The sequence below is a fragment of the Theropithecus gelada genome, chromosome 7a, assembly GCF_003255815.1.
Source record: "Theropithecus gelada isolate Dixy chromosome 7a, Tgel_1.0, whole genome shotgun sequence".
NCBI classification, from domain to species: domain Eukaryota; kingdom Metazoa; phylum Chordata; class Mammalia; order Primates; family Cercopithecidae; genus Theropithecus; species Theropithecus gelada.
In genome coordinates, this window is record NC_037674.1 from 48,358,999 (window position 1) to 48,371,017 (window position 12,019).

The window sequence follows — 12,019 nt, forward strand, 5'->3', positions numbered from 1 at the left end:
CCCCCCCCTCCTCTCTCCTCCCCTCCCCTCCTCTCTCCTGCCCTCCTCTCTATTTCAACACAGTTTCACTCTGTCACCCAGGCTTGAGTGCAATGGTGTGATCTTGGCTCACTGCAACCTCTGCCTCCTGGGTTCAAATGATTCTCATGCCTCAGCCTCCTGAGTAGCTGGGACTACAGGAGCGCGCCACCACGCCCAGCTAATTTTTGCATTTTTAGCAGAGACAGGGTTTCACCATGTTGGTTGGGCTGGTCTTGAACTCCTGGCCTCAAGTGATCTGCCTACCTTGGCCTCCCATAGTGCTGGGATTGCAGGCATGAGCCACTGTGCCCGGCCTTGTGTTGTTTCTTTAAATGGAATAGCTGTAGCAAAATGCTTTGTCTCATTTGTTTGGTCACTTAATAGAATGTCTGGTCTGTGGTTCAAGGCTTATTATTCCTAATAATTAGATTCTGAACTAAACTTAGATTTCTGTTAATTTATTAATCATCTTTATCTTCTACCATGGTAGTAAATTTCCTGATTATGTGAGTCACAACACTGCTTTCTGAATTTTCTTTGACCATATTTTGTGTCTAAAACAGAAAAATCACTTGGTTTGTTGAGCTACAGAAGAGACTTTTGTCATCAAGAGGTTATATATATGGGCAAGTAGTAAGGAGCCATGTAACATGTTAAGTGCCTCTGTGGTGCTAGGTAGTAGCACTGATCCCTGACTCCTGCCTTCTAGGGGTTGGCTCTTTGAGATTAGCATACATAAATCCCAAGGGGAACGTTCTTCCAGTAACCGATCAAGGACTTCAGTCACTAAATTTCCCAAGGGAGAAATATGGACAGCTAAAATTTGAAGCCTTACTGAGAAGATAGAGACCATAGTTCATGACCTACAGCTTTGAAGAGAGAGTAGTCATGTTGTAGTGGGAAAGCCAATATTGCTAAAATTACAGAAGCTACCTGGCTTTGGGGAGGGAAGTGATCAAAACGAATGTTTATTATGGCAGAAAGTGAAAGGCAGATTCCCAGTTGAATTGAGAAAGCTCTGTTTGGTCAGCTCAGGCCTCCCCTGGCTGGGGCTTTGCATCTTCTGGTTCAGGTCTTCCTATAGGTAACCAGTGCCCTATGTCATTCCTTAGAAGCAGAAGACATTGTTCATAGCCCTTTGGTGTTTTACTCTTGAAACTGTCTGATGATCCTTTAGTCAGATCATCTCAACTCAGTGTTGCCTTGGTTTTGTGACAGAGACAAATATTAGTGAGGGATTGAGCAGAGAGATAATACTTTATGTACATCAGTGTTTACTCCCAAAGGTCAGTAGCACCTTCTTTCCTAGGATTGGTATGTATCGTCCTTCTTTGGTTTAGTTTGGCTACTTGGTATATCTCTTTGTTTAAGTGGAGAGAACAGCATTAGGGGCCTTGGGATCCTAAATTACATAGAAAAGTATGCTGCCTGGCATTGTGAGCACAATGAGAATAGAAAAAAAAAAATCCCACAAGAAAGGACTGGTGAAACTATGTGTGTTCTAGACTGACTTGGTTTATAAAGCATTGTTCTTTAATTTTATCAGTGTGACCGAGACAGTCATGCAGAACATTCCATAGGTTCTTTCTTAGGACTTTTACCCTAAGAAAGGAATCTGAATTCTAAGCCCCATTTTTCTTGCTGAGCAGTTTTCCCTATCACCAGGGTTGAGATGACCTACTTTTGATGGCAGTTCCCAAACTGCCTTCAGGTATTTCCTTGGGGAGGAAGAAGCTCAGTGGGGTCTGTTAAGTATTGCACGAGGGCATATTACCATGCATGTGTCTCCATGTTTCTCATCTACATCTTGTTTCCCTCTGAGCATCTCTATGTTGCAGGTTCTCACCAGAAAATACAGAGCTTCTTACAACTTTAGGATTACTCTACTTACAGGTAATGAAAACTCTACTCATTCATGCATTGATATTAGAAATGCTTTTGGGTTTGTGTGTATGGTGGTTTTCCTGCATTCTGATATTTATTTTACTAAAGGTCATATAAAGTTCATGAACTACACTCTCTATTTGGTACTCTTTGCTAAAGGAATTAATTTTCTGCATTTAAATTGGAAGCAATTCTATTTTAGCCTAGTTCAATTACAGTTCTTATATGGGCTGGGTGTGGTCTCATGCCTGTAATACCAGCACTTTGGGAGGCTGAGGCTGGTGGATCAATTGAGCCCAGGAGTTGGAGACCAGCCAGTGAGACCCTGTCTCTACAAAAAAATACAAAAATTAGCCAGGCATGGTGGCATGCGTCTCTAGTCCCAGCTACTTGGGAGGCTGCGATGGAAAGATTGCTTGAACTCAGAAGGCAGAGGTTGCAGTGAACTGAGATTGAGCCACTGCACTCCAGCCTGGGTGACAGAGCCAGATCCTGTCTCAAATTCTTATGCCATCCAGGAAAGAGCATATATGAAAAATAACTCTGGTCTTGGAGGCTGTTATTTTGTTGTGAGGAGAGAAACGGATACAAGTGAGCACTTCTTAGGGCTTTGGGGCAAAGCCATTTCTTTTGATCTTTCTTCCCAGCCAGGGTCTTACTGGAAAGAGAGAAGGCAAAGTATACTTTATCTAGAATAAGAAGTTTTCTGTCCCCTCCACATTCCTGAATGTGAATGGGATTCTTTTAGCTCCATTGATTCTCTGACTGAGGACCCAGGGCCCAGGTATCCAAAGGGCTTTTCCCCCTTCCCCAATACACACATTTGCCAAGTTCTTTGTTCAGCTGATTCTGCCTCCAGCCCTGCCTCTATGGTGGCCTTTATGTCTATTTCATTTTTCACTAAAAGGAATCAGGAGCTTAACCCTGGGTCTTCCTGGGCTTTGGCTTGGGAGGTAGGCTCCACAGGAGATGAGGATACCCAGCTCATTTCCTACCAAGAGGCATTAATGTGGAACAGTACTAGTGTGGCAGAAATGGTTCTTATCAAATAGATACTTTGACCTTATCAGGGGACAGATGAACACAAATAGAAGGAAAACCAAGACTGTGGGGATTTTAGTTTTCTTTCTTTATTATCTGGTAACTGTAGCTGCTTTTTTTTTTTCTCTCTCTTTTTTGTCAGGAGAACTCAAAAAAGAAGCCAGAGCATTTCTGTTCTGGGTGAGGTTGGCCACCGGGTTTTGTTTTTTTTTTTGCTTTTTTTTTTTTTTTTGAGATGGAGTTTCACTCTTGTTGCCTAGGCTGGAGTACAATGGCATGATTTCAGCTCACTGCAACCTCTGCCTCCTGGGTTCAAGCGATTCTCCTGCCTCAGCCTCCTGAGTAGCTGGGATTACAGGCATGTGTCACCATGCCCGGGTAATTTTGTATTTTTAATAGAGATGGGGTTTCTCCACGTTGGTCAGGCTGGTCTCGAACTCCTGACCTCAAGTGATCCACCCACCTCAGCCTCCCAAAGTGCTGGGATTATAGGCTTGAGCCACCACGCCTGGTCTGGCCAGACTCTTAACTGCCATCTCCTTGCTGATGTAAATTGTCTTGTTTGCTTTTTTTTCCAAGCTCGGCATTTACCAGAAGGCATTTGAACATCTTGGCAATGCACTGACTTATGACCCTACCAACTACAAGGTATTACAGACTGTGAAGGCTCTGGCCTTCAGATAGATGGTCCCACTGCTCCTAGAGGTGATCTGACCCTGGAAAGCAAAGGAATAGCTTCTTAAATTTGGATACCTGAGAAATAGAAAAAATATAAATATAAGGTGGTTCTTATTTGAAAGTATTGTCAAGTATGCTCTACTTATCTTCTAAAAGTGCACATTTGTTACAATAGACGTGTAACCCCTGCAGAAAGCAGAATCATAGTGCTAGTAAAGCTTGTGTGTTAGGAAATTAGCAATGCCTCCACAACTATTGTCAAAAATAAATCTGCTGGGCATGGTGGCTTATGCCTGTAATCCCAGCACTTTGGAATGCTGAGGCAGGAGGATCGCTTGAGGCCAGGAGTTCAAGACCAGGCTGGGCAACGTAGTGAGACCCCCATCTCTACAAAAAAAAATTATTATTCAGGCATGGTGGCACACACCTGTAGTCCTAGATACTCGGAAGTTGGAAGAGGGAAGATCACTTGAGCCCAGGAGTTTGAGGCTACAGTAGGCTATGATGGCACCACTATACTCCAGCCTGCGTGACAGAGTGAGACCCTGTCTCTAAAAGGCAACAATAATCATGTTGAAATGACTTCTAGAATCTTAATGATTTGATATTACAACTTTTGTCTAGATGTGACTTGGGGAATGAGAAGGAATAGCATCAAATGGATGAGTATCATTGAGGAGATGCAGCAAGACAAGCTGTTTATAGAAGGATACAAACAGAGTTCTGATTTAGGAAGTAACATTAGCCTCTCAGCTCCCACCTTGATACCTTTCCTTAGAGAAATGAAAGGGCTGGGCCGACGAAGCCTAAAGCTGACTCACCCTCTGTTCTATGGTAGAAAGAAATGTACCTTAAGTAGCCACGTACAGGTGTATTTCAGGTGTCTAGAACACTTGGTGTACCGGGCTGCAGAGAACAGATTAAAGGAAGTTAAAATTAATCAAAGGGTTCTGGTATTCATTCTGAAATACTGACTTTCCTGGCTAGAAGTAGGAAACAGATGGGTAAAGCAAGTAAAATTTTATCTTTTTTTTATCTTTTTTTTTTTTTTGTGCTGTGCCAGAGAGAGCCACAGTGTAGGGTGCAAGGGCATTCCTCAGGAACATTTGTCCCAATAGCTTGGATATATTATTTATGTCCCTGGAAGAAATTTTTCGGTCCCATCTGTGCTGATGGGCCTGCTGAGTATAGACTCAGGAAGGCTGCCTCACTGCTACAGCCTTTTGGGAATGACTGAATTACTTTCTATGTGCCATGTTTTCAGGCCATCTTGGCAGCAGGCAGCATGATGCAGACCCACGGGGACTTTGATGTTGCCCTCACCAAATACAGAGTTGTGGCTTGTGCTGTTCCAGAAAGTCCTCCACTCTGGAATAACATTGGAATGTGTTTCTTTGGCAAGAAGAAATATGTGGCGGTGAGTGTCCCCTCATGTTCTTTGTTCGCATTCATATATGTGGTTATTGGTCTGTTTAGCTTGCCCCACTCATTGAGTGCCCCTTCTCTCTCATAGGCCATCAGCTGCCTGAAACGAGCCAACTACTTGGCACCCTTCGATTGGAAGATTCTGTATAATTTGGGCCTTGTCCATCTGACCATGCAGCAGTATGCATCAGCTTTTCATTTTCTCAGTGCAGCCATCAACTTCCAGCCAAAGATGGGGGAGCTCTACATGCTCTTGGCAGGTAAGAAACATTTATGTGGAAAACTCTCTCTGCCATCTGTAATAAGGGAAAAATGGATTAGAATCATGGAAGATCAGTGGCTGTCTCATAGGAGCCATTCCCTTAGAGATCCTATAGGAATCTGGATTACTGTCCTGGAGCTTGAAGAAATAGATAAAAGATGACAAAGGAACTTGGTTGTTTCTCAGTTGGGGAAGTTTCACTAAGAGACCAACAGGTTAAATAAAGATCATCCCTAGTTCACCTTTTACCAATTTTTTCCTCTTGCCTTGACAATTCATTTATATATATATTGAGTCCAACTAAGTTCCAGATAGGAAGTGTTAAGAGCTTGGGGTCTAGGTGGGGTCCTGCCTCTACTACTTATTATATGTACCTAGGGCTGATGTGAGGATTGCATGATTAAGCACTCAATTAATAATACTGGTTTTGTTGAAATACTGATTTTTGAAAACTGTTGGTTTTACTGTGGTTATATAATTGGTCTATTATTATCAATATTGTTTTTACTATAATTGGCCCCTAGGTGGTACTTCTAAGTCAAGCTACCTTATGTTTAAACCCTTATCTCTTCTAAGCATGTTATATAGAATGCTGTTCTCTTCCTGAAACTCATTTTATGCCATGCAAATACTAAAATTATCATAAAAATAAGTTAAAATTAATCAAACACTAAAAATTATGCACAACCATTTTAATTTTAAAGTACTGACTAAATAGTCTTCCTAGGAAATTTTTTCTCCATATACATTTACTTACTAAATATAAGACCCAAAGCAGATTTCTATGTCCTCATTTGGCAGTGGTCTTCCAGTGGCTTTTTGTTTATTATTGTGGGGTTCTTACTCAAAAGAGAAAGCGTGCAAAAGCAATTGAGTCATGGTTATTTGAGGGTTGCCTGAATACAAAGATAACTGCTTTAAAAAAACAACAACATAGGTTTTATTATTATTATTATTCAGATATGGTATGGGCAACAGATCAGAAGACATCTGCCACTGGAAAGATAGTCTGTTACAATTCCTGAGAAGGAGGGCATGCCACACCATGCAGGGCCACATGGGGAAGCACCAGGTCAATCAGAAGGTGGAGGGAGCAAGGGGTAAATGTGGGCACGATTCTTTATTATAGTTTTCATGGGTAGAAATCCCCATACCTGATAGTTTTTTTTTTTTCTGGCCCTCCCTGCTCCTCCAATAAGCTCCGGTGTCTGTTTCCCTCTCTGTTTCCATGTGTTCTCATCATTTAGCTCTTACAGTGAGAACAGGATTTGGTTTTCTGTCCTGCATTAGTTAAGCTAAGGATGATGGCCTCCAGCTCCATCTATGTTGCTGCAAAGGACATGATCTTGTTCTTTTGTATGACTGTGTAGTATTCCATGGTGTACATTTACATTTTGTTTATCCAGAATGGGCATTTAGGTTGATTTTACATCTTTGCTATTGTGAATAGTGCTGCATTGAACACACAAATGCATGTGTCTTTACGGCAGAATGATTTATATTTCTTTGGGCATATACCCAGTAATGGGATTGCTGGGTTGAATGGTAGATCTGTTTTTAGCTCTTGGGGGAATTGCCACACTGCTTTCCACAATGGTTGAACTAATTACACTCCCATCAACAGTGTATAAGCATTCCCTTTTCTCTGCAGCCTCACCAGGATGTTACCTTTTGAGTTTTTAATAATAGCCATTCTGACTGGTGTGAAATGGTTATCTCATTGTGGTTTTGATTTGCATTTCTCTAATCAGTGATACTGAGCTTTTTTTCATATGCTTGTTGGCTGCATGTATGTCTTCTTTTGAACAGTGTCTGTTTATGTCCTTTGCCCACTTTAATGGGATTGTGTTTTTCTTGTAAATTTGCTTAAGTTCCTTATAGATCCTGGATATTAGGCCTGCATGGTTTGCAAATATTTTCTCCCACTTTGTAGGTTGTCTGTTTACTGTGTTGATAGTTTCTTTTAGATAGCTGGGTTCTAATGGGACATAGAAATGTAAACAGCCATGATGTAAGGCACAGCAGCAATGCTAACTTTACAAAGTAGAGATGGCATTCAAACTGGATCCTGAACAACAAGCTAGAATGGAATAGCACAGAATGGCTGAGGAGCCACGTGAACAAAGGCATGCAGCCATGGCAGTGTCCCTTGCTGTTAGTGGGTGGTCGTGTTAGAGAATATGATAGGAGATGAGTCAGGAAAGATATTCTGGGGTCAGATTATGGAAGTCATGCATACAGTGCAAGGACTTTATCTTAGAGGCCATGTTTGTCCAGCTGTATTCCTAGATCTCCTTTTAGGTGCTTGGTAGGAGTGAATGCATAGCTGGTGGGGAGGTGGAATGGGCAGGGCTTCCAGAGCAGCTGTTTTTGTTTTACATATGAGGTGTCAAGGAAATACTGATTTTAAAAAGTCGGGGGAGTGTTTTATTGCTAAATGAAAGGGTAAAGATCATAGTTGTAGATGTAGGGAGCCAGTGAGGATTCCTAAGTAGGATGGTAATGTGGTCAGATTTATAAGTCAGTGAGATACCTGGCAGAACTGTGGAAAGTGGAATGGAGGCAGGTGGGGACATTGACACTGGGGGATAAATGGAAAGCCTGAAACCACTTGGGCCTGAATAAGGGCAGTGTCAGAAAAGAAACTGCAAAAAAGGATGCACAGAACCTGGCAACCGATTGACTGTAGAAGGGATTGTTGAAGATAGCACCAGGTATCGAAGCTGACTTAGTAAACTCCGGTGCCGTGAGCTGAGTGGGTGAAGTTTACTTTGGGGGCAGTCTTTAATACTCCTTTTGTCTTCTAAGCTGAGCTCTCCAGCTGCAATGCTTTCTTTGTTGCAGTGGCTCTGACCAATCTGGAAGACATAGAGAATGCCAAGAGAGCCTACGCAGAAGCAGTCCACCTGGATAAGTATGCGCTTTGTTGAGAATGGTACTGGGGGTGTCGGACTCTCCAAAGCCATGAGGTGGTACCATAGCATCGGTGCTGCCTGAGTCAGCCCAGCTGTTCCTCTATGGCATTAGTACACAGCAGACCTTAGTGTGGAGGGATGTGTCTCCTAAGTATGTATTGGCTCAGCAGGAATTGAGAAATTGTTTCCAGTCCCAAACTGAGTAATCAGGAGGCTAGAGAAAGTCCGAACCAGCAGTGGGCTTGGGTTGCTGATAGCTTTGGGCTAGCTGGAATATCAGATGGGACTCTGGGCTGTTTAATTGAAGATAAACTTGACTCTTCCAGGATTTACTCCACTGGCATCTTCCAGACAGCAGGGTAGAGATCCCTTTTTCAACCCTGGCCTAGGTAGTCGCTGTTGAGGGCTGACATGCCAGACTTGGTCCCAATACCAGCTTTGCTCATTAGGCCATTGATTGATTTCTTGATTCTTCTCAACAGGTCTGCTTAGCATATATGTTCCTACCTTGCTGCATAATGGAGAAATCTCTACTTAACCAGTTTTGTTTTGTTTTTGTGTAATGAGAAGGATCTCTAAATGACCACTGGTTGCAAAGCCCCCAGCTCCATCGAATCCCTGTCTGTCTGCCATAGGTGTAACCCTTTAGTAAACCTGAACTATGCTGTGCTGCTGTACAACCAGGGCGAGAAGAAGAACGCCTTGGCCCAATATCAGGAGATGGAGAAGAAAGTCAACCTACTCAAGGACAATAGCTCTGTGGAATTTGACTCTGAGGTATGTCTTTTATTAGCTCCCAAGAGTCATAAGTAAGCTCTCAGGAGACTTTCAAAAATCAAGCCCAAATAATCCAAATCCAAGGTATTACACATTCATGGCTCTTCTGGCTTTGATGTTCCCAGCAGCATGAGTTCATCAATTAATAACAGCCTGAGAAGAACTTTCCTAGAATAATAATAAAAGGAAATTCAGGCTTACTGAGTTGTTATTGCTAATTCAGCTCATCAAAGTTGAGGTCTGTGTCTGTCTGTAGCTTCCTTCTATTTCATTTTTTTTTTTTTTTTTTTTTTTGAGATGGAATCTTGCTCTGTTGCCCAGGCTGGAGTGCAGTGGCGCAATCTCTGTTCACTACAACCTCCGTCTCCCGGGTTCAAGCAATTCTTCTGCCTCAGCCTCCCATGTAGCTGGGACTACAGGCGTGTGCCACCAGGCCCAGCTAATTTTTCTATTTTTAGTAGAGATGGGGTTTTACCATGTTGGCCAGGATGGTCTCAATCTCTTGACCTTGTGATCCATGTGCCCAGCCCTATTTCGCTTCTTGTAGGAAATGCACAGTTTAGCCCAGTAATGCACTAGGCTTGAATTTTTGGGTTTTGAGATCCTGTGTGAACCACTGTGCCATCCATTAAAGGCAATCTGTATTCTTTGCTGTTTTGTAAGTACTTCCTGCCTCAACTGCTAGTACAACTAGACACTATTTCAGCTAAAACCCCAGCTGGAAGACTAAAGAAGTGGGTTGGGTTGTCTCTGACAGTCATGCTTTTCGTTCTTTTACTTCCTTTGTGGACACAAGATGGTGGAGATGGCTCAGAAGTTGGGAGCTGCTCTCCAGGTTGGGGAGGCACTGGTCTGGACTAAACCAGTTAAAGATCCCAAATCAAAGCACCGGACCACTTCAACCAGCAAACCTGCCAGTTTCCAGCAGCCTCTGGGCTCTAATCAAGCTCTAGGACAGGCAATGTCTTCAGCAGCTGCATACAGGACACTCCCCTCAGGTAGGACCATACAGAGCTCTACGAAGACCTAGCAGGTACAAGCCACATGTGTCAGCAAAGAGATTATAGCTTTCAGTGAGGTTCTCTTCAGACTCATAACATGTCCAATGTAGTATTGGCCACAAGGGGAGAAAAAAACCACAGGGTGGCTAAATTGGCACTTGTTTCCCTAAGGCAAGCCATGTAGTAGGTAACAGCTACTCAGAGTTAGTTGGATGGTCAATACACTGGTCTTTCCAATTTTAGCAATACGTTATTAAGTATATCCTGTTATGCAATGTTTAAGTTTTACTGCTTTATCAGAAGTTGACATGTAATTAAATATTTTTCAGTGACTCATTGAAGGCAAACTTGACTGTTGCTTTATTTCTCAGTTATAGTCTTCCCTCATAGCTAATGGGTCAGTCCCACTGGTTCCAGAAAATATGGGGTTTCCTCTTGAACTCTAACAGCAAAAAAGAATGATTTCTTCTGAAATTGTGGAACATGAGGATTCAAGTTTTTATTTTGTTACTAGGTGCTGGAGGAACATCCCAGTTCACAAAGCCCCCATCTCTTCCTCTGGAGCCAGAGCCTGCCATGGAGTCAAGTCCAACTGAAACATCAGAACAAATAAGAGAGAAATAAGAATAGAATGAATGACCCCAAAGTAGGGTTTTCTTGGGTGAGGATGTGCTGGCTTAGGAAAGGTGACATGGCACAGGCAGAGTGGCACCCACCACAGAACAGAGTGTGTGTTATGATTACGAGGAGCCAGCAGTTGAGCCTAAGATCCTTCTACCTACCTGGTATTGGCATTTGAGGTAGGAAACCCTCTATTGCCCCACAAACGAGGAAAAGTGAAAAGACCACTTTAAGAACTGGCAACAAGGCTGGAGGCTGTATGTATGCAGCAGAGTCAGCAAGGTACATGATGCTGTCTTTCAAAAGGACTTTTCTCTCCTAGCTGACTGACCTCTTCCTTACAAGAAACTAAGACATCTGTTGAGTAGCCCTGTGATGACAAAGCCTTGGTTTAACTGGGGTGATCCTCAGGTTGTGAGGTTTATTAGTCCTCAAGGCAAACATAAATATTAGATGAATAATCCAACTTTAATAGTATACATTTAAAAGAAAAAAAATAAAAGTCCTGTAAGTTGAGGCCCAGCCTGGTGAGTACTGCAGCTGCATTTGCCCAAAGGGAATCCAGAACAAGTCCCTCCCTGTATTTTGTTCTTGAGAGGGGTCAGTCTAGAAGCCAGATCCTATCAGTATGAGGAGCAGCAGCCCAGGGTTGTCTGGCTCAGCACCAAGGATTTTTTTTTTAAAAAGGAAGAGTTTCTTAGATGAGTAATTGTTACTGAAGACAGTCAGTGATAACCACTGACCACATGCTATCAATACACTATGTGTCCTTTTTAGAATAAAGATTATGTATCATCATTCCTTTGGAGAAAATTGTTATTCAGGTATAAAAACGAGATCACAATAAAAACTTGAACCTGTGATCACAGTCTTCCCTTACCTGTGTCTAAACCTATTTTGAAATTGGAGGAGGAACCTCAAGGCCAAGTTCCTGCTTGGTACGGGCATGGTAAGCCAGCAATTTGCTTACTGAGGGCCAGTCCCCATTTTGCACTGAAAGTGCCCTTTAATCACCATAATTTAAAGATAGAAAACTTACCTACTACCAAACCAAACTGTCTGGAGTTATTTTATTACAGGGTCTGTTTTGACATTGAAGCAACAACTAACTGAGCCAGAGCCCCTTCATTTCTTGTATCTCAAAAAGTATCAGAAGTGATGCCCTTGTCATTCAGCTGGTAGTATGTGGCAAAGCTGAATTTGTACCCTGAACAATTGAGAACACTTCTACATCAGCATGGAGTCTAGTATATTAGAATGAAATGGTCTAGTTACTTTCAAAAGGACTTTGCTCTCCTAGCTGACTGACCTCTTCCTTACAAGAAACTAAGACATCTGTTGAGTAGCCCTGTGATGACAAAGCCTTGGTTTAGGCTTGGAAAGGTCTTAGTGAA

General features: G+C 42.5%; 1 protein-coding gene across 1 annotated transcript in view; it reads left to right on the forward strand.

Moving 5' to 3' along the window:
* BBS4 (Bardet-Biedl syndrome 4) overlaps positions 1-11,488 on the forward strand; it is a 42,883-nt gene extending 31,395 nt beyond the window's left edge. The window contains exons 8-15 of the mRNA XM_025390526.1: positions 1,860-1,914; positions 3,526-3,594; positions 4,889-5,041; positions 5,138-5,309; positions 8,156-8,225; positions 8,862-9,003; positions 9,800-10,001; positions 10,519-11,488. Coding sequence (XP_025246311.1) covers positions 1,860-1,914; positions 3,526-3,594; positions 4,889-5,041; positions 5,138-5,309; positions 8,156-8,225; positions 8,862-9,003; positions 9,800-10,001; positions 10,519-10,628 — 973 coding nt within the window. The 3' untranslated portion in view covers positions 10,629-11,488. The remainder of the gene's footprint in view (positions 1-1,859; positions 1,915-3,525; positions 3,595-4,888; positions 5,042-5,137; positions 5,310-8,155; positions 8,226-8,861; positions 9,004-9,799; positions 10,002-10,518) is intronic.
* The last annotated feature ends 531 nt before the right edge of the window (positions 11,489-12,019 follow it).